This window comes from Struthio camelus, chromosome 29 (assembly GCF_040807025.1).
Source record: "Struthio camelus isolate bStrCam1 chromosome 29, bStrCam1.hap1, whole genome shotgun sequence".
Classification (NCBI taxonomy): domain Eukaryota; kingdom Metazoa; phylum Chordata; class Aves; order Struthioniformes; family Struthionidae; genus Struthio; species Struthio camelus.
Window position 1 is genome coordinate 5842137 of NC_090970.1, and position 25123 is coordinate 5867259.

General features: G+C 53.7%; 2 protein-coding genes across 2 annotated transcripts; both read left to right on the forward strand.

The window, feature by feature from the left end:
- The first annotated feature begins 9709 nt into the window (after positions 1–9709).
- On the forward strand, positions 9710–10663 carry LOC138062790 (olfactory receptor 14C36-like). The gene has a single exon (XM_068921792.1). It carries the CDS (start codon positions 9710–9712, stop codon positions 10661–10663), a length of 954 nt encoding a protein of 317 aa, XP_068777893.1.
- A 12973-nt stretch (positions 10664–23636) lies between these two features.
- LOC138062792 (olfactory receptor 14J1-like) lies at positions 23637–24805 on the forward strand. Its single transcript, XM_068921801.1, has one exon. The coding sequence runs from the start codon at positions 23956–23958 to the stop codon at positions 24724–24726; it is 771 nt and encodes a 256-aa protein (XP_068777902.1). The 5' UTR covers positions 23637–23955; the 3' UTR covers positions 24727–24805.
- The last annotated feature ends 318 nt before the right edge of the window (positions 24806–25123 follow it).

Consider the following 25123-nt stretch of genomic DNA (forward strand, 5'->3'; position numbering starts at 1 on the left):
CTGTGATTCAGTAAATCTTTCCCTGAAGAGCTCTGGCAAGACAGAATAGTGAGAGGAAGCAGAAAGGACAGGGAGGCAGAAGGCGGCAGAGGAAATGTGTCCTTCTAAATAAAGTAGTTCCTCAGAACAAAGTTTCTCCATTCAGAGCGTTGGTAGAAAAGGTTGCATAACTGGAAGGTTGCATAATTCAAAAGGCTGCATGACTGGACACAAATATCTATACTCCACTAGAAGGAGGAAACACTGCACTGCATGCACTTGGTGCTGCTAATAAGAAAGAAAGAAAGACAAGATTCATTAGAACTGGTAAAACATACTTGACCTTCTGGAAATGGCTATGTGCCAGTTTGGGCAGAGAGTTGTTTTTTGGATAGGTTTCAAGTTACAGCTAAACATTTTCATTCAGGCTTTTATTTGTTTTCCCTCCTATAGAGGCTGTTGCTGCCTGAGATGCCCTGGGGTCACTGAGTTCCCATGACTAGAAAGGGAAGGGCAGACACCTGGGTTAGGCAGAGACATCTGCCTGGAGGGGTCAGGCATGGGGTGAGATCAGTCTCAGCCCTGTTGTCACCTCAGATGGGGTCACACTTCATTGACAGTGCAGGGAAGGAGAAGGGAGTGTGGCTAGACTCATTGGGACACCTGTAGGACGTCACTGTGGCACAGGTACGTGGAGATTTGTGCAGATGTGGCCATCCAAGAATACAGTGTTTTCTTGAAGCTGGTCAGCCTGCTTTCCTCTATCAGGCGAGAGAGCTCGGCATGTCAGAGGGTGACTCGCTCTGTGGAAAGAGTGAGGGGTGGCAGGGACAGCCGGTGTCAGGGGGTGGTTTTCTGAGGACTGGGCTCTGTGTGAGACACAAAAAGATCTTTGTTAATGGTTTAGGCCTGCTTATAACAGAAATGTTTGGAAAATGGCATGAAAAATGAAACCAGAAAGAAAAAGATTGGAAGCAAGGAAATGTTTTGTTATACTTTCCAGCTTTACATTTTTTTTGTTTTCTTATTGTCTTTCTTGATTTCTTTTTCAATTTAATGGTCTTTCAGGGGGGATTTTGTGTGTTTGTCTGTTTGTCTGTTTGTATATGTGTGTGTCATGGACATCTCGCGGCCTCTCTAAGTGCCATTGGGTGCTTGTGGTTACACACCTGAGCTCTGCCTGGAAAGGTGAAAAGTTGCTTTCAACATTTCAAAACTATGAACATGCTTTTCTAAGCTGAAATGATTGACCGATTCTAATGTCAATGATTTTGTATGATGAAAGAGTGGAAATCTTCAGGAAGGGTATTAATCGCAGGAGAAGAAATACTGATCTGCCCTCGACCTTGTGTTTCCACCGCTTTGTCTATTAGGCTGTGGATGTCATCTCAGTCATCTCCCACATGTTTCCACATGTCCAGATTATATTGATCATTTCTGAGGTCAACTTTGCATCAGACGAGCTGGGCTTATGCACTTCCCACAGTTTACCAGTTTTCCTCCTCCCCTTCCTCTGAGTCATTCAGGCACCTCTCAACTCCCTAGTCACTGCTCTGAGCTTCAGGGAGTCTGAAGCTTGCCTCCTCTTTCAGCAGTCTCCTTGTCTCTTCAACCAGCTCCTTCACTGTGTTTCTATCTAGCCTTCCCTATCTGTTTGTCAAGAACATGTCAAGGAAGGTTTTTCCTTGTGCAGACTATGGATCTCCCTGGAGGCAACTTGCCCTTGACATACATTAGAGGATTGTATGTTATTTCTTAGGACACTGCATCATGTTTCTTTGTGTTGGATCAGAATTGAGACACATGCTTCTGTTTCTGTTTGCAGCTGATTTTCTAAGGAAAGCAGGTGGGAATTGGTGCCCAGGAGCTGTAACATTCAGCTACAGGCTTGAGTGGGAAAAGGCTAGATGTTAAGCTGAGTGAGGAAAGTCCCCAGTGTCAGGGCTGGGGAGGTGGGGAGGAAGGTTGTCCATACACGTCTCCTATCCAAACTACTGCTTTTCCTGCATGTCCAGGCTTCATCAAGGGATCTTGTGGGTCAGTGTGAATTGGAGAAAGTGGGTATCACTTCTTCTGAAACCTGAAGAATAAAGGAAGGTTGAAAAGCAGACATCTCTCAGGTGTGCCTTGAAATCTTTTTCAACCTCTTTTCAATGCCCTCCTGAACACTTGCCAATTAGCCAGAGCAGAACTGAAGAACATTATGGAAAGAGACATGGCTGCTTAGGGGGTTTTCAATTTAATGACCCCTCGGAGGTATTTGGTGCTGAGCCCATGAACCTCAGATGCTGAGGAGAGGCTGAAGAAACCTCTCCAGAAGTTGAAGGGAGAAGAAAATCCCAAGTTTCTTGGAGTGTTAACGAGTCCCCCTGAGGGCCATTACTGACAAAGCCTCCCCAGGGGGCTGATGAGAGCACAGAGCTGGAGGCCCTGATTGCAGGTAGGCCAAGGCAATGTGCAGGTGCCTCTGTGATGCCAAGTCAGCCTTGATGTGTGTTCTCAAGCAGAGCAACCAGGCCCTGACACCCATCCCCTGGGAAGGATAGTGATTTCCCTCACGTTTCTTAGGCTCTTCTGGGGGGGTCAGTGTGAGGGTGGGAGTGTACAATGCCGAACGGAGGACAGTGGTATTGCATGTCTCGTTCCCTGTGAACAAGGTGGCAGTAAGGCCCAGTGAGATAAGGAAACTGCTTCTCGTAGTCGGTGGTGGCAGAGACACAACCATAGCCAAGAGGCCAGAGACCTCGGTTTTGTTGGAGGCTTTCAGCCATGGCCGTGACCTCAGTTGTCTCCACCACAGGCTGTTCTAAGCTGTCACAAACCTGCCCCTGTTTCCCTGCAGCCTCTCGAGACCCAACATACTTCCCTACCTTGCTCTATCCCCGGGATCTCTCCATATTTACTGAGGTCTCTCTATCCTCACTGGCTGCTCATTGAAACACAAAGCCATGGCCTGATCTCAGAGGCCTCTGGGTGACCTGTTGCACCACAGCACTACCCTTCAAGTGACATGTCTTTTTCCTGAAGTCCAGTCTGTACCTCTCAAGATGCAGTTTGTGGCCCTTTCCCCTTTTTGTGCTCTTTCCTACTACCAAGAAAAGCTCCATCCCCTCTGAAACCACCCTTCAAGCAGTCACAGGCTACTACTATATTCCATTTGTCTTTAACACTTCACCAGGCTGAAGAAGCCCAGGTCCCTCTGCCTCTCCATACAGGCCGTGGACTTCAGGCCCCCAACCCCATCGAGTTTCTGCTTACCTCAACCTGAAGCTCTCTTGTTTCAGCTCATGCCCATTGGGGCCTCATCCTCCCATTGTGAACAATGGTGAAGAGCCTGACTCCATCTTCTTGGTGACATCCTGGAAGGTATGGGGGAGGCTGTGATTAGGTCTGCACAAAGTCTTCTCTTCTCCAGGCTGAACAAACCCAGCTCTCTCAGCCTCCCCTGGTGACAAAGTCACCATTACCTAGGGGTGCCTAGGAAGTAAAAGACTCCTCCAGTCTTTCTGGACTTTACTGGATCCACTTTAGGACCTTAGGCACATTAGAGTGCAATCACCCTCATGCCATGTCTGTTTACGTGTGTCACACTCATTTCACGTCGTGTACTAATGTCCAGGTGTGGTGGGCTGTGAGGGGGGCCCATACTAGACAAGCAGTCACTCAGAATAAAACTTGGAATTTAAAACCTTCCAGGCCTAAGAGTCAACCTCACCCCACTGGGAGGGGCTGCCTCTGGGGAGGCCATGTTTGGTGCTAACCCACATGCAGCAAAGGAATTCAGGACTGCAAGAACTACAGAGGCTGTGGCCAGAGATGACAGAATCAGCAAAGCATTCAGGTTGGAAGGCAGGTTGGGAGGTTTCAAGTCCAACCTCCTGCTCCAGTCAGGGTCAACTCTGAGTTCTCAGAGCTTTGTCCAACAGAGTCCTGAAAGAAGAGAGAGTCCGTAACCTCCCTGGACCCTTCAAATGCTTTGTTAACCTCAGGGAATTTTCTTCCATATATCCACTTTTAACTGCACTTGGGTCAGCTTATAACCGTTGCCTCTGATTCTCCTGCCATGAATCTCTGCAAAAAGCCTGTTTTTTTTATTGGTGGTAACCTTGAGTTGGGAAGCTGCTGTGAATTCTCACCAAGGCCTTCCCTTCCCCAGGCTGAACAAGGCCCATTCCCTCAGCCTCTCCTCACAGGACAAGTGCTCTGGTGCCTGGGCTCCTTGGGGGTGTGCCACTGAACTCACTCCATGTCATCAACAGTGTTCTTCTACACAGGGCCCCAAATGGCGGTAGTATCTGGATGTGCTCTAACAGGTGTTGAGTAGAGGGGGATAATCCCTTCCCTCAATCTCCCAGCTGTGCTCTTGTTCAGGCAGCCCAGGACACTGTGGCCTCCGTTGATGCCAGGGCATGCTGCTGGCTCTCGCTCACTTTGCTGCCCGCAAAGACTGCCAGGTCCTTCTCTGCAGAGCTGCTGCCCAGCTGGACACTCCCCAGCCCAGATCACTGCAGGGTGTTTGTCTACCCCAGGTGCAGGACCTGGCATTTGTTTCATTTGTGAATTCCATAAACTTCCTGGCAACCCATTCCTCCTTCCTGCAGGGGTCCATCTGGATGGCAGCCCTCAACCATATAGTGTGAGACAATGATGTCAAACCCCTTGCTACAACTGTGGTAAATGACATCCACTACTCTCCTCTCCTCCACAAGGACAGGCCTTTTATCACAGAAGGTAATCAAGTTGATCAGGAAGGCTTTACCTCCAGTAAATTCATGTGGACTGTTGTTCACAGTCACCTTCTTCCTGTGCCCAGAAAGGTGATGTGAGAGGACTCATTCCATGACACACTCCCCACCAAAGTGAGGCTGAATGGCCTGCAGCTCCCTGATTTGTCCTTGTGGCCTTTTTTGAAGATGGGCACAGCATATTCCTTCTTCAGCTCTTTGGGACCTCCCCTGATCTCCACAGCCTTTCAAAGATAACAGACAGCAGTCTTGTTGCGATAGTGGCCAGCTCTCTCAATGTCCTCGGATGCAGCCCACCCAGTCCTGCAGACTTATATGGATTGAGTTCTTGCAAGTCATCCCTCGCTTCGTCATCACTCACTGTTGGTTGTTTTCCTCTGCCCGATCCAGCAGTGAGCCAACATTTTCCTTTTTACTCTTTTATTGACCCTGAAGCAGTAGCAGCTCTTCTTCATGTCCTTGTCATCCCCTTCAAGTATCTACCCTCAGGGAGCTTTGGCTTCCCTAACACCATCCCTCCTTCACTGGACAATATTTCTGAATTCCTCCATTGCAGCCTCTCCCTCCTTCTGCTTCCAGTATGCTGCCTGATTGCCCTGGAGTTCAGTCCTGACTTCCCAGTGCAGCCAAATCGATCTCTCGAGGTGTCTACTAGTTTTACTGAGTTTTGGGATGGAGCATCCTTGTGCTTGGCAGGTGCTGTCCTTAAAGACCTGCTGCCTTTCCTGAGCTCCTGGGCCCTTCAGAACTGCCTCCTATGGGATCTCCCACCACTCCCCAAAACAGGCCAAAGTCTGCTCCTCTGAAGTTAATGGTCTGTGACTTGCTCCTGTCCTTCCTCACTCCCCTCAGGATCTGGAACATTACTTCTTCTAGGTCACAGCAGGAAAGTTTGACATTGAGCATCCCATCCCTGATCCATTCCTCCCTGTTGGAAATGTCCACATACAGAAGGCCTCACGAGTATTGGCCTGTCACGAGTATTGGCCTGTTGTGTGGATGTGCTAAGAAGCTGTCCCTGATGCCTTCCAGGACTGTTTGCCCTTGCAGCTAATGTCTGGGAGAGTAAAGTCCCTCTGATAAGAACCAGGGCCTGTGAGCCACAGACTTTCTCATGTTGCTTCAAGGAGACTGCATCCACCTCCTCACCCTCATTGGGTGGTCTCTAGCTCCCATTGCGATGTCACCCTGACTCTGAGGCTCACCCACAAGCTCTCACCCAAACCCTTGACTCTCCCGTGGAAGACCTCCACACATCCAAGCTGCCTCTTCACACAAAGGGCCTCCACCTTCCTCATCTTCCCTGTTGATCTGTCCTGAAGAGCTTGTACCCTACCCTCGGGGCTCTCCAGTGCTGTGACTGATTCTACCACATCTCGATTATTTTAGAAATGTTAAAGTCCGACTGTTCATGATGAAACCTGTTACCAAGGGCCAAGAACACCATGTGTGTGATGGTCCCACTTCAGAGCAGAGACATGCTGGTGTAAAAAGCAGGTGGCAATGTGCTGGTGAAAGGAGGTTCCCCCTGAGAGAGCAAACCCTGCAGTGCCCAAGGCCAGGGAGAACCAGTGCTGGGCTGTGCAGGAATGGCAAGAGAGGGGTTTGCTGCCTGAGCTGATTCTGCAGCACCTTGGGGCCTGTGACAGAGGTGAACCAATCTCCAGGAAGGACAAGGGGCCACTGTAGACGTCCCTAGGCCTGGGCAGCCTTTGATCCAGACATCCCAAGGACATCATTAGCCCAGTCCCTGTTCATATCATGTGAGGGGGTGAGAAGAGGTTCAGGGGGAGAAGAGCTGGAAGGACCTGAAAGTACAGAGACCTGAGTGGAGACTCTGGTGTGATGTGCCTCCCAGTTCTGCAGCACCTCTGAATGTAGCTGGGAAGGACCTTGCCTCCATGCCATGGTGTTGGTGTTCAGTTGCTGGCACATAGGCCCCAAACCCCTTTGAGGGACCCTGTGGGGTCTGCCCCAAACCCACTCCACCAGCCCATGGCTTCCCTGGAGGTCCTGTGTGGTATGTGCCAGCCACTTGCAGTTCCTGCTGGGCACCGCTGGCACCTGGCACAGCACTAGAGGCCTTTTTTATTGCCTGAAAATGAGAGCCCTGAATTAACCAGAGCATCTGCAAAGCCGGGATGAGCCTGTGTCTTAGCTTTGTGGTGACTTGAGCTGCAGTATATACAGCTGGTGCAGCCTGGAGAGTGAGCTGGCTGTCCTTACTGTGAACTCCTCCTTTTGGTCAGCTGAACAGCTCTGTGGGCTCCATAGAAACACATGGCTAAGGAAGGTTCAGAGGCAGAAAACATGTGGTGTAGTTTCAGGTGGCCAAGGGAACCTGCCTCACCACCCCTCTGGCCCACAGCTGAGGCTCAGGCAGGATGTGGGTGTCTCAGAATTGCGCCATCACAGCTGGCAGACACACACACACAGGACTTGAGCCTGGAAGCTCAACTGTCACCAGGGCTTTGGGTGTGAGCCACTGACTCCCCTCTCCACCCCTATTGCTCATGGTGGCAGCTCAGACAAGGGCTTGCATGCAGGCACCTGTTTTGGGCACAGCTGAGCTGAGGCCAGAGGAATCCCACCTGCTAGGGGGTTGTGGGCTGCCTGGGAGGGAGCTGAATCCCCCTGCTGCCCAAGGCCTGCCAAGCTGACATGAACCACCTGCATTTGCTCCTCTGAATCCCTGCCCTGTGCAGGGGAAATGACCCCCTCCCTCTCCCTCTCCCTGTCCCTCTCCCTGCCCAGGTCTCCTGCCTGGTCCTGGGACAGGAATAGGGCTTGAGAGAGGGGAACATGTCCCCCTCTCTCCACCTCTGTCCCCTGATGGGATCAAGCACACTGCTGAAATCAGTCTCCCTCCACAGTCCAGAGAGGGACTGGAGGTGATGAGCACACTTGCAAGAGCATTTCCCAGAGGGAACCGTGCTGCCGCTCAAGAGCTGTGAGCCTTGGAGCCCCAGGACAATCGCGAGGGAGCCCGAGGGGCAGAGGAAGTCACGCCTGCAGCTGGGCCCCTGCTCCTGAGTGGGGCCAGGCTCCTGGGAGAGAGGGAGCTGGTGGCACCGTGGCAGCAGTGCCCATGTGCCCAGCTGTGTGCAGGAGCAGCTCCTCTGCCAAGAGCAGCAGGGCTCCGGGCACTGCCTGCTGCTGCTGAGAGGAGCTGCGAGAAGGCAGAGAGAAGTGGAAGGCAGTGTGTATTGGGAGGAGGGAGGAGAGCTCCTTGTGGGAGACATTTTCCCAGCCGTTTGCATGGTGAGTGTCTGGCTGCAGGGCAATAGGGTTGTGAGGATTGCTCTCCCGGCTCCTCCAGGGCAGAAGAGGGAGAGAGGCTTCAGAGCAGGGATGTCCTGCCCCACTGTCCCCGGGACAGGGCGTGCTGCTTCCTTGTGCCGGGGCTGGTGCAGGGGTGTGAAGCTGGAGTATACTCCCAGGTGCAGTGTCCCTGCCACCGTGGGGTGTTGTGTGCCCGGGGCAGTGACTCTGCTGCCTGCGCGGGTCAGCACTCAGCCTGCCTGGGCAGCAGCCTACGGTGTTGTAGGGAGAAGGTCTGGGTGGGAGGAGGGACCCCCCAGCAGGGCAGGTTCATTGTCGTGCTGAGAGGGTGCTGCGTGGGTCAGGGCTGCCCACAGCTCTTGCTCCCTCACAGGATATTTGGAGAGTGGAGTTTTCCAGAGGACTTGTCTCTGCCTGGTGGGAATGGAAATGCAGCAGTCAGGTTTAATCCAGGGGCTGAGCCTCTTCACCAGCACACTGAAGGGTGACAACACCTGCAAGGAAGCTCAGCAAGTGCCTTCACCACCCCTCAGCCTACAGGCACCACCAACATCACCTTGCCAGTCTCATGGGAGATCTTCTGGTCTGCTCTTTAGCTCCTGCACACAGGGAGATGCTGATGTTGCTGGGCAGCTTCCTGCTGCTTGGAGGTTTCTGTAGGGCAGAGCTGGGATCACAGTGGGTGGGATGGGGTCTGCGTGGGGACGGAGGAAGAGCTCCCAGCAAGGACATCTCCAAGCAGCAGAGAAATGATCCAAGAGGGAGAGGAAACTGCTACCAGAAACCTCCTGTGGGGTTGGGGTGCAGGAAATGCTCTGCCAGCCCCGGCAGTGCAGATGCTTTCCCCTCCACAATCCCCCTACATCTGTCCTCTGCCACCCAGCAGAGCCCTCTGCCCTCAAGGTCGAGGGATCTAGGACCCAAATAGTCTTTTTCGGCAGCCAGAGCCCGAGAAGAGGAGAGGAGCAGCTCTCCTGCTGAGTGCCCGTTTCCTAAACCATGACCAAGGGACTGAAGACAACCATCCTGTGATGTCTGCATCTGGGAGGTGGTGTGCACAGCTGGGTTAGGGCAAGACCTTCCTCAGCGTCCCTTTCTCTTTCTGTCTTTGCTACCGCAGGCAGAAGCATCAAGGTGTTGCTCCTTGGTTCTCCACCTGTCTGGGCTGCTCTTGTTCTTACTCTGAGGCCTTCTGGGGATGAAACTTGCAGCTACAGACTCTGACACAGACCCTGTGGTTCCTGCTGCAGAGCTGTCCCAATTGAGTGAGAATGAGGACCTCTTCTTGCCTTCGGGGCTCAAAGGAGCAGAGTGTGTGGGGCTGGGGAATGAGCAGACTGTCCCTTTAGGACACCCCACCTTTAAGACCCTTGACCCTTCCTGGGGTGTACTGCCCAGCTATGTGCTGCCCAGGTCTTTTGTAGGCCATCCATGATAGCTGCATGTCCAATTCCTCAGAACTGAATGCAAAGATGTTGAACATCCCTTCTGCATTAGAGCAGGACTGATCCCTCTGGAGCCATCGGGCAGAGGTCCCTGCTCCTCATGGCACACTCAGCCAGCAAAAACTGCAGCTCTGGACAGGGAGTGGAATAGAGGTGCTGCTGAGGAGAAAAGCAATGTGTGTGGGCAGGGTAGGGGAGCAGGGGGAGTGTTCTTGTGAGAAAGAGAAACTGTTTTGTTCAGAAAACTCCTGACCCTACATGCCTGGAGAGAGCAAAATTTCCAACGACAGCTCCCTCAACCAGTTCCTCCTCCTGGCATTTGCAGACACACAGGAGCTGCAGCTCTTGCACTTCGCACTCTTCCTGGGCATCTATCTGGCTGCCCTCCTGGCCAACAGCCTCATCATCACAGCCGTAGCCTGCGACCACCGCCTCCACACCCCCATGTACTTCTTCCTCCTCCACCTCACCCTCCTCAACCTGGCCTCCATCTCCACCACTGTCCCCAAATCCATGGCCAACTCCCTGAGGGACACCAGGGCCATTTCCTATGCAGGATGTGCTGCCCAGGTCTTTCTGTTTGTTGTCTTCTTTTCAGCCGAGTATTCTCTCCTTACTGTCATGGCCTATGACCGCTACGTTGCCATCTGCAGACCCCTGCACTACGGGACCCTCATGGGCACCAGAGCTTGTGTCAGGATGGCAGCAGCTGCCTGGGCCGGTGGTTTTCTCAATGCTCTGCTGCGCACTGCTAACACATTTTCCATTCCTCTCTGCCAAGGCAATGTCGTGGACAAGTTCTTCTGTGAGGTTCCCCAGATCCTCAAGCTCTCCTGCTCACACTCCTACCTCCAGGAAGTGGGGCTTATTGTGGTTTCTGTTGGATTAGGCTGGGGGTGTTTCATTTTCATTGTGCTGTCCTACGTGCAGATCTTCAGAGCCGTGCTGAGGATGCCCTCTGAGCAGGGAAGGCACAAAGCCTTCTCCATGTGCCTCCCACACCTGGCTATTGTCTCCCTCTTTGTCAACACTGTCATGGTTGCCCACCTGAAGCCCCCCTCCATCTCCTCCCCAGCTCTGGATCTGGTGGTGGCTGTTCTGTACTCAGTGGGGCCTCCAGCAGTGAACCCCCTCCTCCACAGCATGAGGAACAAGAAGCTCAAGGAGGCACTGAGGAAACTCATTCAGTGGGTACTATGTCAGCACCAGTAACTGTCCCATGTGCATTCACTCACCAGAATACCTGACATCAGGGCTGTATGTTTTACATTTCTTTCTTTCTTACTTTTCTCTATTATGCCCATGTGAAAAAAATACATGTATCCAGTACATATCACCACTCCTCAGGAATTTCTCTTTTGAATTCGATCCAGAGGCCATGTTGAAGCAGGAAGCCAGGCTTTCCTGTTCTTCAGCAGAGATGGGGGAACCTCAGAGCCTTCAAGTCTGAGCTCCCTCGGATGCCCCCAGTGCAATGAGAGGAGTTTCCCTTTATAGGGTCTCTTTTGGCACTGAAACCACAGGGAGCTCAGGGGCACAGAGTCAGGCTCAGATGGGTACAGGCAGGGTGAAATCTTGGGTCCTGTGTCCACTAGGAGAACTCAGCTCTGCTGGCCACAGTCAGGGTGTCATCTCACACTCTGGAAGGGTGGCAGTAGGCTGTCACCGTGGGCTGATCCCTTCCCTCTACAGAGCTACAACACTCAAAGCAGAGTAGGAGTGGAGGGGAGGGGATTCAAGACAAAGCTTGTGGGAATAGACCCTTTGCTTCGCAGGACCATCCCCACACCACTACAGCAGGCTTTTGCTGCCTGAAGACTTCCCTTGGGGGCTGCAGCTTTCCTGCAGACGTGGCCACCCACAGCAGCAGATCCTTCTCTTTTCACGACTGCTTCTTCTCATTTCCACACTGACCTACTGTGCTCTGATGTGTGTTTATGGTCCAGGAGTTCTCGTAACCTGGGAGTGGTAGGGTTGTACTTTGATGTTCATGTGTCCTGTGACTACAGGCAGGATCAAGCAATGGGCACCCTTGTGCCAGACCTGGCTTCCAGAATCAATTTCCTATAATAAAAGGCATCTCCCCTTGTGCCGTGCCTGAAGTCTGGCCTTTCTTCAGAAGCTGGAGTCAAAAATATGCCCACGGGATTGCAACATGAAAGAGTCTGCTCTTCTGCTTGTGACCTTTGTGGGATCCTGGGGATGAGCTCAGAGGCCCTGGGTGATCTTTTGGGCACTGAGGACTGGATTCAGGGCTCATCTCTTGGTGTTTAGCAGAGATAATGAATGGTGTCTGAATTACCTTCCCAGGGCTGTTCCCACAGGTGACTGCTGATGAGAGATGCCCATTGTTGTGGAGGGGAATCTCCAGGAGATCTCCAGGAGAGCTCAGGGGATGTCCAGGGACAGCGTGTGCCTGGGGTGGGCAGTGATTGGAGCCTTACAAAGTGAGGGAGGGTCCACAGTGGAGTAACCAGAAGGCAAAGCACTAGATCCAGGTATGTTTGGGGAAACGAGGGTTCTGCAGTCCCCAGAGAGGCAGAGGGGACCCAGGAGGCGCAGGGAAGGGGGACGGGAGAGTGATTCCTGCATCTCCAGTGAAATACCACAGGCTGGACACCACAGTGCACACCCAAACACATCTCCTGCCTTGGCCAACACCCTGGGGTCACTCTGAGCACCAGCCACGAGCACACATCTGTGCCAGCAGTGTCAGTGGTGGTGATCCCTGTCCAGGTGGATCTACTTCCTGCTACAACCAGCAGGGCCAGAGCTGAGTCAGGAGTCACCCTGTGTCCCTTTGCCTCCGCAGCCAATTGCTCTGCAGAGCAGCACCACCAACCCATGGCCCTGCGGGTAGCACAGGGGAGGGGTGTAGGATCAGCCAGGCCAGCATGGACACACTGGGCCTGGGGAAAGGCTCTCTGCGGAGCAGGGACGTCCCAGGAGAAAAGCAGGGCAGCAGGCAGAGAGAGAAAATGAGAACAAGAAACAGGTTTCTCTGGGCACCAGCTCGGGGCAGGTGGCTCTGTCCCCGGGGCAGCAGGAGGTGCTGGAGGGGCGGCAGGGCCAGGGCTGTCGTGGTGTGCTGGGCAGTGGGGTGGACACGGAGGGGCTGGAGGCAGCCAGGGAGGGGGATCTCATGGGCACAAGATCAGGGGAGACAGAGTGACCAGCCTCACTGTGGGGCCTCGTCCTCCTTGCCAGGGAGCTGCTCCCCTTGTCCTTGGGCCATGTCTGAGTTATGCTGTTGTGGCAGCCCATGCCAGCAGCACACGTACACCACGAAAAGGGCATGTTGGATAGCCATATATGCCACTTAGAGATTCTTTAGCTGACCTGGGGGTTGCCTTCTTGAGGTGTGAGGGGGTTTACAAAAGCCAGCACACACAACACTTAACAGTAAACAAACTTTATTCCTCCTCTCATAACAGCAACTATATATATGTGTGAATATATATATAAATATATCTATACACCCACACACAATATTTATATACTGGTACAGAAAGGAAAATTAACAGTAATAACATTATTTCAAATCAAAGTGTACAGCAACAAGAAAGACACAAAACCTTTAGAAAGGGGAACAAGGTTGTGGAAGGGGATTGATGCCCAAGCTACTAGACGGCTGTGGCTAGAGCCGAACCGGCAATGAACACGGCTGGGGGGCAATAGCCCCAGAGGGAAGAAGCGGCACCTGCGTGCAGGGCCTGCTGCAATTATCCCTCTGGACGGGGTATTCTCTGATCCCGGGGACGGAGCAGCAGCTCCCTAGCGGGACTGGGACACACGGCTCTTGCTGGAAGAGGTGGCACTCAGAGACCTCCCAGAAGACCCTCCGGACAGGGTGACACCTCATTGTAGGAGTCGGAGAGGGAAAGGTCAGGCTTCCGCTCCACGTAGTGCGGTGCCCTCGCACGGTGCCCCGGTCGAGGGGGTGTTGGTGACGAAGTCCCGTGGAGCATCGCTTCCACCACTCCGACGGTGGCCAGCCGCTGCAGCTGCTCGGCGTCTTCAGCTGGGGAAATGTGCCTGTAGGAGGTGGCTGGGCGACTCAAGAGCTCTGACAAGAGCTGCCGCAGCCTCTTCTTCCCCGGCCGCATCGACCTTCGGCGAGTGTCCACCTGCCTTTGTGAGCTTTTATCCGGGGGTTCTTATAACTAGACTAATCCAGTATGTAGTCACCCAGGAGGACTAACCTGACCAATCAAAACATGCACTTTCAATCCGGCCATTTGCATACCCGCTGCCTTGCCAGCCTCCCAGAAGGTTCCTTTGGTCGACAGCCCAGACCACCTGATCTGGGATGCCCAATCAACTTAAAAGTAAAGTTGCCGGAACCTTGTGGCACAGGATCGGTACCGCTCCAGGTTATAGATAGGGCACGGTGATTGGTAGTTCATCTTCTAGTATGTTCCTATGGTGGGGAGGGGAGTTAATTCACCACACCATCCCATCACTCCATCCCATCATCTGCATCACTCATCAAGGCAAACAGCATTGGCTCCAGTAGTGACCTCTGAAGAACATCATTGGTAGCCATTAGTCCGTTGGACTTTGCACCACTGTTCTCCGTCTTTGGAGCCAGGTGGCCTCCTGGTAATTTCCTGTATGCTCCAGTGCTTACTGCTGCATTGCACATCTGCCCACTTTGGCAACAAAGGTGCTAGGGAAGATCATGTCAAAGGCCTTCCTCCATTCAAGCTATACAGCATGCAGGGCACTCCCCTTGTCCACACAGCCAGTCATCCCATCCCAGGAGGCAATCTGGGTGAGTCAGGCACAAGCTGCCCTCAGTGACTTCATGCTGGCTGATCCCAATCCCTTCATGGGGCTGGAAATCACTCCCAGGAAGATTTGCTTCGCAGGGGCTGAGGTGACATGGAGCAGTCTGTCCTTTCCCAGAGGCTCTTTCTTGTCCTTCTGGAAGGTGGATGTAATGTTTGGGGGGAAGATGGGGAGGGCTGGGACTGGAGAGCAGCTGTGGGGCTGTGCCAGCTCCTACCACACCGCTGCTCCCTGTGGTTTGGGAAGAGGGGAGATGGGGCAGCAAAGGGGTTGGTGGCATGGTCAGCAGAGGAAGGGCAGGGAACAGTGGGGGCTGCAGCAAGGGGTCATGGCCGGTGTTTCTGCAGCATAGAGGCTGGTGCGTTCATCTCATATGCAAAAGTCCCGCACTGACCCCAGGCAGAAACAGACCACTTCCCTGGTGCCTGGTGCCATCCTCCCAACAGGACAGGGACACAGGAGGCGGCGTTGTGCCCCTTGCCTCTTGTCCTGTCACTGGGTACCATGGAGAAGAGACTGGCCTCATCCTCTTGGCACCACCCCCCCTTCAGATATTTATACACGTTGATCATATCACCTCTCAGTCTTTCTTCAGAGGAGAGATGCTCCAGCCCTCTAATCATCTTGGTAGCCCTCCGCTGCGCTCTCTCCAGGAGTGCCATGTCTCTCTTGTACTGGGGAGCCCAGAACTGGACACGGTACTCCAGATGAGGCCTCCCCAGGGCTGAGGAGAGGGGCAGGATCACCTCCCTCCACCTGCTGGCAACACTCTGCCTCATGCATCCCAGGAGACCATTGGCCACAAGGGCACACTGCTGGCTCATGTTTAACTTGTTGTCCACCAGCACTCCCAGGTCCTTCTCGGCAGAGCTACTTTCCAACAGGACAACCCCCAGCCTGCACTGGTGCATGGGAATATTCCTCCCCAGGGGCAGGACCTTGCACTTGCCTTTGTTGAACTTCAGGAGGTTCCTCTCCGCCCACCTCTCCAGCCTGTCCAGGTCCCTCGGAATGGCAGCACAGTCTTCTGGGGTGTCAGCCTCTCCCCCCAGTTTAGTATCATCAGCAAACTTGCTGAGGGTGCACTCTGTCCCTTCCTCCAGGTCATGGAGGAATATATTGAACAAGGCTGGACCCAGGACTGACCCCCGGGCGGACACCACTAGCCACAGGCCTCCAACTTGACTCTGCGCCATTCACCACAACCCTCTGAGCTCGGCCATCCAGCCCGTTCTCAAGCCACCTCACCGTCCACTCAGCCAACCCACACTTCCTGAGCTTACCTAGGAGGATGGGATGGGAGACAGTGTCCAAAGCCTTGCTCAAGTCCAGGGAGACAACATCCACTGCTCTCCCCTCATCTCCCCAGCCAGTCATTCCGTCATAGAAGGCTATCAGATTGGTCAAGCAGGATTTCCCTTGGGTGAATCCATGCTGACTCCTCCTGATCACCTTCTTGTCCTCCAGATGCTTAGTGAGGACCTTCAGGAGGAGCTGTTCCATCACCTTTCCAGGGATGGAGGGGAGGCTGACAGGCCTGTAGTTTCCTGGCTCCTCCTTCTTGCCCTTTTGGAAGACTGGCGTGACACTGGCTTTCTTCCAGTCCTCAGGCACCTCTCCTGATCTCCAGGACCTTTCCAAGAGGATGGAGAGTGGCCTAGCGATAACATCCGCCAGCTCCCTCAGCACTCGTGGCTGCATCCCATCGGGGCCCATGATTTATGGATGTCCAGTTTGGACAAAAGATCTCTAACCTGATCCTCCTCAACCAAGGGAGAGTCTTCCTTTCTCCAGCCTTCCTCTCTTGCCTCCAAGGTCTGGAATTCCTCAGGACTGGCCTTAGCAGTGAAGACGGAAGCAAAGGCAGCATTCAATAACTCTGCCTTCTCTGTATCCTTTGTTACCAGGGCACCCGCCCCATTCAACAGCGGGCCCACATTTTCCCTCGTCTTCCTTTTGCTATTGATGTATTTGAAGAAGGCCTTCTTCTTGTCCTTGACATCCCTTGCCAGATTTCATTCCAACTGGGCCTTAGCCTTCCTTGTCGCATCCCTGCACACTCTGACAACGTCCCTGTATTCCTCACAAGTGGCCTGTCCCCTTTTCCACATTCTGTGTACTTCCTTCTTCTGCTGGAGTTTAGCCAGGAGTTCCTTGCTCATCCATGCAGGTCTCCCGCCCGCTTTGCTCGACTTCTTCCTCAGAGGGATGCACCAATCCTGAGCCTGGAGGAAGTGATGCTTGAATATTAACCAGCTCTCTTGGACCCCTCTTCCTTCTAGGGCCCTCCCCCATGAGATTCCCCTAAGTAGGTCCCTCAAGAGGCCAAAGTCAGCTCTCCTCAAGTCCAGCGTTGCAATCCTACTCATTGCCCTGCTCCCTCCTCGGAGGATCCTCAACTCCACCATCTCATGGTCACTGCAGCCAAGGCTGCCCCCAACCTTCACCTCTCCAACTAGACCTTCTTTGTTCATTAGGACAAGGTCTAGCATTGCACCTCTCCTCGCTGGCGTCTCCACCACCTGAGTCAAGAAATTATCATCAATGCTTTGCAGGAACCTCCTCGACTGTTTGTGCCTAGCTGTGCTGTCTTCCCAGCAGATGTCAGGGTGGTTGAAGTCTCCCATGAGAACCAGGGCCTGTGATCATGAGGCTACTGCCAGCTGTCGGTAGAAGGCCTCATCGATGACTTCCTCCTGGTCAGGTGGCCTGTAGTAAACTCCCACAACAGTGTCACCCATGTTAGCCTGCCCTTTAATCCTTACCCATAGGCTCTCAACTTGCTCTTCATCCACCCCGAGGCAGAGTTCCAGACATTCTAGTTGCTCCCTCACATGAAGAGCAACTCTACCACCTCGCCTGCCTGGCCTGTCTTGCCTAAAAAGCACATAGCCATCCATGACAGCATCCCAGTCATGTGATCTATCCCACCATGTCTCTGTCACTGCAATGAGATCATGGGCCTGCACACAGATCTCTAACTCTTCCTGCTTATTCCCCATGCTGCATGCATTGGTATACAGGCATTTCAGAGAGCCAGTCAAGCATGCAAGCTTCCCAGGAGAGGTGCAAGAGGATCCTCCATAGCCATGTCGCATGCTGTCTCCCCTGGCTGTATGCACCCACTGGAGGCATCCTGACTTGAGCGGTGTTTTACTGACTCCCCTGCCACTATACCACTCCCCTTCCCCCATCTTGCCTAGTTTAAAGCCCTCCGTACCAGGCTGGCCAATCTGTTGGCAAAGACGCGCGTGCCCCGCTTGGTAAGGTGGATCCCATCACTCCCCATCAGCTGTTGATCTTCAAACAGGGTCCCATGGTCATAGAAACCAAAGCCCTGCTGCCAACACCAGCGGCCCAGCCAGCTGTTAACTTGGAAAACACGTCTACTCCTCCTCCCATCCTTCCCCCTCACAGGCAAGATTGAGGAGAAAACAACCTGGGCTCCCAGACCCTTCACCACCATGCCCAGAGCTCTGAAGTCCCTTTTGATGGTTTCCAATTTGCCTTTCTTGTCATTAGCACCCACATGGAAGATCAGCAGAGGGTAGTAGTCCGATGCATGGACAAGCCTTGGCAATCTTTCCACGACATCTCTTATTCGAGCCCCTGGCAGGCAGCAAACCTCTCTGGACAAGAGGTCAGGTCAGCAGATAGGTGCCTCTGTCCCCTGCAGCAGGGAGTCACCCACAACAATCACTCGCCGTTTCTTCCGGGGGTTCCTGCACGGCACAGGGTCTGCCAGGCCAGTTGCCTCCCTTGGAACCATGCCCAGCTCCTCCTCGGCTTGGAGGGTGCTAAACTTGTTCTTCACAGGCAACTCTTGAGGAAGAGCAAGAGCCTTTCTCCTTCTACGAGAGGTCACCAGCTTCCAGCCCTCTTCAACAGCGTTATGATGCACCTTTACACACGGTGCTGAGCCCTCTGACAACTCCGCTGCAGTGGGGGCAGGGGACTCCTGGAGCTGAACAGTCTCCGAGAACACCCTGTCAATCTCCCGCTCATCCTCTCGGATGCTATGCAGCCTACTAACCTCCTCCTGTAACTCCTTTATCTGGTGACGCAACTGGTCAACCACAGCACACCTCACACAGGAGAGCTGACTGTCGGCCCAGGCCTTGCGGAGAGGCCCCAGGCACTCCCTGCAGCCTGACACCTGCAGAGCTGCATCTGCTGTCCGAGGGTCTGTCTGGGTTGAGGCCTCAGACGCAGCCAATGCAGCACCTCCCGCAGCCACGGGGGAACGTGCTCTGCGGCATATCATGACCATGCCCCGGGAAAGGACACACCACTGTGCAAAATGGAGAGGCGCCTTCTTTGCCTTCTGACACCCTTCTGCACAAACTGCTGCATCTGTTCACTGCCTCTGTTGGCTGCGCTCTGGGAGCTGCGCTCTAGGCCTGGCTCTTACATAGGCCTCTGCCTAGCAGTGACTCACAAGGGTGCTTGACCCACCCAATCAGGAGCCACCTGAAACAAAAGCCCCAACTCCCTCTGACCAGGGCAGCCCAGAGAGCTCGTTAGCAGCAGCCCCACCTAGCTAGAACTTCCCAGGAGAAGTTAAGTCAAGGTCCCTTGCACGAGTCCTTGCCCAGCTCTCCCTTCCTGCTAGCAGCAAGCACCGTCTAGTTCCTCGGGGGTCCCCAGAAAGTCTCCACAACTTCCAACAAGGCCCACAAAAGGCCCAGGCAGAGCCCAGACACTGCTGCGCAAACTGCCGCGTCTGTTCGCTGCCTCTGTTGGCTGCGCTCAGTCATGCTAGTGATCCCACCCCATCTCAGTTAGTCCAAGCATGTGGCAGTGCTGTGACAGCTTGGGCATCTCCGTTTGCTCCTATCTGCACCCCAGGCTTCATATGTCTGCATATATGTGGAGTTCAGCACCTCAGCTGTGGCACGGACAGAAGATTTGTCACAGGGAAACATGTTCCCAAGGACCTTCTGTAGGCAAAGGCTTTGACTGCAAGGGGTGACATGCTGGCATGGATAGGAGGTGGCCAATATGATGGTGGAAGGAGGTTCCCACTGACAGAGGAAACCCTGCAGTGCCCAAGGCCAGGGAGAAAGAGAGCTGAGCTGTGCAGGAATGGCAGGAGAGGGATTAGCAGCCTGAGCTGCGTCTGCAGCACCTTGGGGCCTGTGACAGAGGTGAATCGATCTCTAGGAAGCACAAGATGCTACTGTAGAAGTCCCTGGGCCCGGGCAGCCTGTGATCCAGCCACCCTGAGGACATCACTAGCCCAGTGCCTGTTCATATCGTGTGGAAGGATGAGAAGAGGTTCAGGGACAGGAGAGCCAGAAGGGTTGGAGAGTGCAGTCACTAGAGTGGAGACCTCAATATGATGTGCCTCCCATTTACGCAGCACGCTTGACTGCAGGCAGGATGGAATTGGCCTAAGGGCCGTGGTGGGATTCAGTTGTGTGGACACAGGTAGGAAACGTGAGATGCCCTGGGGCACTTGTCCAGCAAGCACTGAAAAGGGCCATGGTTTCCCTGTAGGTGCCATGGTGTATGTGCTAGAAGCATGCAGTTGTGCTGCACACCCCAGGCATCCGACATGGTCCTTCCAGCCTATTTCTAGGTCATGAAATCAAGTGTCTGCACTGAATGACATGAGCTGTTGGTAACACTGGGATCTGGATATGTCTCAGCTTCCTCGTGAGTGGGTGTCTAGCAGTATTGGGCACCTGGGGTCATTTCAGATGGCCAAGGAAATTCCCCACCTCTCCCCCACCTGATGGATGTGGGTCTCAGAGTGGCTCCATCAGAGCAAGCAGACACTGGCACATGCTTTGGACCACCTCTCTCTCTTCCAATGTCCCCAGGTGTTTGTGTGTGAGCAACTGACTCCCACTCTCCATCTCCAGGGATTACAGCGGGAGCTTAGACAAGGAGCTCCCATGCAGACATTTCTGTTGGGCACACTTCAGGTTGGGCGAGGGGAATCCCACCTGCTGTGTGTGTGTGGAGTTCAGGGGAGGGATGGGAATCCCACTGCAGCCCCGGGGCTTCTAAACTGGCATGAGATGCCCAGATGGACTCATCTGAATGAAAACCTGAACCATGGGAGAATGAACTCCCTTCTTGCCCCCTCTCTAGGAGTCCTGCCTAGCTAAGAGGCAGGAAGAGGGGCTTCCAGAGTGTGACGTTTCCCCCTCTAGCAGGTGACCTTCCTCTGATGAGATATACTGTAATGTTGGAATCAGTCTTCCTTCAGTGTTCAGAGAGGGACCACTGGTGATTATTTTAGTCTACTTCAGGGAACATTTCCCGGGAGGAGGGAGCACAGGGACAGAGAACTTCTGCCTTTAATTGGGCCACTGTTGCTGAAGGGGTTGAGGCTCCTGAGACGGAAGGAGGTCACAGAATCACAGAATCAAAGAATCACAGAATCACAGAATCGTTTAGGTTGGATGGGACCTCTGGAGTTCATCTCGTCCAACCTCCCTGCTCAAGCAGGGTCACCTAGAGCAGATTGCCCAGGATCACATCCAGACGGGTTTTGAATATCTCCAGTGAAGGAGACTCCACTACCTTTCTGGGCAACCTGTTCCAATGCTCTGTCACCCTCACAGTCAAGAAGTTTTTCCTCAGGTTCAGATGGAACTTCCTGTGGTTCACTTTCTGCCCATTGCCTCTTGTCCTGTCGCTGGGCACCACGGAGAAGAGACTGGCCTCATCCTCTTGACACTCCCCCTTCAGATACTTGTACACGTTGATGAGATCGCCTCTCAATCTTCTCTTCTCCAGGCTGAACAGGCCCAGCTCTTGCAGTCTTTCTTCCTAGGAGAGGTGCTCCAGCCCTCTAATCATCTTGGTAGCCCTCCGCTGGACTCTCTCCAGGAGTGCCATGTCTCTCTTGTACTGGGGAGCCCAGAATTGGACACAGTACTCCAGATGAGGCCTCCCCAGGGCTGAGGAGAGGGGCAGGATCACCTCCCTCCACCTGCTGGCAACACTCTGCCTCATGCACCCCAGGAGACCATTGGCCTTCTTGGCCACAAGGGCACACTGCTGACTCATGTTTAACTTGTTGTCCACCAGCACTCCCAGGTCCTTCTCTGCAGAGCTACTTTCCAGCAGGTCTACTCCCAGCCTGTACTGGTGCAGGGGATTATTCCTGCCTAGGGGCAGGACCTTGCACTTGCCTTTGTGGAACTTCAGGAGGTTCCTCTCCGCCCACCTCTCCAGCCTGTCCAGGTCCCTCGGAATGGCAGCACAGTCTTCTGGGGTGTCAGCCTCTCCCCCCAGTTTAGTATCATCAGCAAACTTGCTGAGGGTGCACTCTGTCCCTTCCTCCAGGTCATGGAGGAATATATTGAACAAGGCTGGACCCAGGACTGACCCCTGGGGGACACCACTAGCCACAGGCCTCCAACTTGACTCTGCGCCATTCACCACAACTCTCTGAGCTCGGCCATCCAGCCAGTTCTCAAGCCACCTCACCGTCCACTCATCTAGCCCACACTTCCTGAGCTTGCCTTTGAGGATGTGATGGGAGATAGTGTCAAAAGCCTTGCTCAAGTCCAGGGAGACAACATCCACTGCTCTGCCCTCATCTACCCAGCCAGTCATTCCGTCATAAGGTCCTGGCAACGTGGCAGCAGTGCCCATGTGCCCAGCTGTGTGCAGGAGCAGCTCCTCTGCCAAGAGCAGCAGGGCTCCGGGCACTGCCTGCTGCTGCTGAGAGGAGCTGAGAGAAGGCAGAGAGAAGTGAAGGGCATTGTGGATTGGGAGGAGAGCAGACAGTTCACTGTGGAAGACATCTTCCCAGCCCTTTGCACGGTAAGTCCCTAGCTGTAGGCCAACACTACTGAGGTTCCTGGAGGGGTCTTCTGAACCCAGCTCAACCCATGACAAGTTTTCTAAAGTTCGTTCTCCCATCTTCTCCAGTGTGCAGGGGAGGAGGAGATGCTTTAGAGCAGAGATTCCCTGGCACACAGAAGGCGGCTCAGCAAACCCCTTCAACCCCATCTCTACTTCCAGCAGCACCAGCATCACCTTTATGGGCTTCCTCAGGGTTTATGTGACCTGCTCCTTAGCACCTGCAAGCACAAAGATGCCCCTGACCAGGTCCCAGACCTGGAAGATTTCTGTACGGCTGCCCTGAGCCCACAGAGGGTGGGATGGGGTCTGTGATCACTGAGAGGGAAAAGGTGTAGGGACAGAGAAAGCTGCCAGCAGGGATAGCTCCAGGCAGCTGAGATGGGCAGGGAATGAGAAGGAACTGCTAGCAGAATCATCATAGGAGGATGGACCTGGGCAAGTCATGGTCAGTCCCTCCAACACAAGCATCTTCCTCTGAGCAAGCCACCCATGTCTCCTCTCCGCCCAGCAGAGCCTCTGCCCTGACAGATGTGGGGTCCAGGGCACAAGCTGCCTCCTCTGCAGCCAGACCTCCAGCAGAGGAGAGGGGCATCTCTCCTGCCACCAGTTCATTTTGTGCTGCTTGACAAAGGGGCTGGGAGCGCCTGCCTTGCAGTGTCACTGTCTTCAAGGTGGCATGCCCAGCTAGGTAAGGTGAAGGTTTTTGTGAGTGCCCGTCTGTCTGTCTCCTTGTCTCCCTCAGCAGCAGGATCATGGTGTTGCTCCTGGTTTCCCCTCCTCTCCATGCTGCTCCTCCTCTTCTCTCAGGTTGTCTGGGGTTACTGGGTGTTCAGCTGCACTTCAGACACCTGCCCTGCCAGTGGTGCGACAGGGGGATCTGCCTGGCTGTGAAGTTGCCCCAGCCCTCTTCTCACCTGTGCATCTAAAGGAAACACAGCCTGTGGGGTTGGGCAATGAGCTGGCTCTCCCTGAAGGAGAGCCCATCTTTAGGACATGCGACAGTTTCCTTGTGGTGTCCTGCCAAGCTTTGAGCTGCCCTCCAGGTGGTCACTGCTGTCTCACAGCATCTCTGTGCTATTGGAGAGACAAATGAAGAAGGTGCAGAGTATGGAGGTGGTGGTGGGAGGCTGTAGGTGGGCAGCTGAAGAGAGTCCTCAGTGTCCTTGGCCAGAAGGGGAGTGTGGAGAGCTCCCTGAGGTGCCCAGGGAAAGGGGGAGGAGTTTGGAGATCTGCCCTTTGAAACTGGACTCTTCTGCTCTCAGCAGGGGCTGGTTTCTTGTTAGGGAAACATATGAGTATGATCATTCTCCAGGTGAAAGCGGTGCGACTGCGAGACAGATGGGAATGAGGCTAATACACAGACTAGCTGTCCTCACTCGGTACCAGGGGACAATGAATCCAGTCCTCCTAGGACTGAGTAGAAACGCCAAGGATTTCTACCTTTGAGGAACACTGCCCAGGGGTGACAAGGACACACCAAAGAAAATAAACTCTAAAATCCTAAAAACTCCTTTCCTCAACTCTCTGTCTTTAGAAATTGGAGTGAAGATGCTGAAAAGCCCTTCTGCATGATGAGTGGGTTTCACCTGAGAGAAACTGTGAATTTCAGAGCTAGACGCCCCTGTGCCCACATTCCCACGACTGTACAGCAGGATTGCTGTGGAGCCAATCGGCAGAGGTCTCCTCACAGCAGCACACTCAGCCACTGCAAAGTGGCGTAGAAGCAAGGGAGAGAGCACAGAGATCATCTCCATAAAGAGAGAGGCAAAGTAGGGGGTTGCATGCCAAGTGGGACATTCTGGGAGGCAGTTTGCTTGCAAAGTCTCTCCTAAATTCCCCATGTCTTTTCTTTCTTGGACAGTTGCCCCATACCCAGAGGGAGTAAAATGACCAACGACAGCTCCCTCAGTAAGTTCCTCCTCGTGGCGTTTGCAGACACACAGGAGCTGCAGCTCTTGCACTTCGCACTCTTCCTGGGCACCTACCTGGCTGCCCTCCTGGCCAACGGCCTCATCATCACAGCCGTAGCCTGCAACCACCGCCTCCACACCCCCATGTACTTCTTCCTCCTCCACCTCGCCCTCCTCGACCTGGCCTCCATCTCCACCACTGTCCCCAAATCCATGGCCAACTCCCTGAGGGACACCAGGGCCATTTCCTACTCGGGATGTGCTGCCCAGGTCTTTTTCCTCTTTTTCTTATGTTCAGCCGAGTATTTTCTTCTCACAGTCATGGCCTATGACTGCTACGTTGCCATCTGCAGACCCCTGCACTACGGGACCCTCATGGGCACCAGAGCTTGTGTCAGGATGGCAGCAGCTGCCTGGGCCAGTGGTTTTCTCTATGCTCTCCTGCACACTGCCAACACATTTTCAATGCCTCTCTGCCAAGGCAATGTCCTGGACCAATTCTTCTGTGAGATTCCCCAGATCCTCAAGCTCTCCTGCTCACAATCCTACCTCAGGGAAGTTGGCCTTCTTGTGGTTTCTCTTGGATTAGCTTTGGGGTGTTTTGTTTTCATTGTGCTGTCCTATGTGCAGATCTTCACAGCTGTGCTGAGGCTGCCCTCTGAGCAGGGAAGGCACAAAGCCTTCTCCATGTGCCTCCTGCACCTGGCTGTGGTCTCCTTGTTTATCAGCACCTCATTTTTTGCCTAACTGAAGCCCCCCTCCATCTCCTCCCCAGCTCTGGATCTGGTGGTGGCTGTTGTGTACTCGGTGGTGCCTCCAGCAGTGAACCCCCTCCTCTACAGCATGAGGAACAAGGAGCTCAAGGAGGCCCTGAGGAAACTGATTCAGCTGGTTCTAGTTCAGCAGCACTAAGCTGCCCATCTCTCCTCACAAGTGGTTTCCAGTTCATCTCAGACAACTCTTGTGCTTTGTGCATTCTCTCTGTGATAATCATGTTTGTGCACAACTGTTTGAATTCATCCCACTTCTCCAGCAGCACAAACCCAGTCTTTTTGGTTGAGACACCTGCTGTGAACATGTCTATCACTGTGTCAGAGCTCGCTTAGCTCCAATAAAAGAGAACAAAAGAGAATTTCTTCAGTTC

Bases quoted from the DNA above. Each gene is read 5' to 3' on its own strand.
- LOC138062790 (XM_068921792.1), top strand. From the start codon at position 9,710: ATGCCTGGAGAGAGCAAAATTTCCAACGACAGCTCCCTCAACCAGTTC.
- LOC138062792 (XM_068921801.1), top strand. From the start codon at position 23,956: ATGACCAACGACAGCTCCCTCAGTAAGTTCCTCCTCGTGGCGTTTGCA.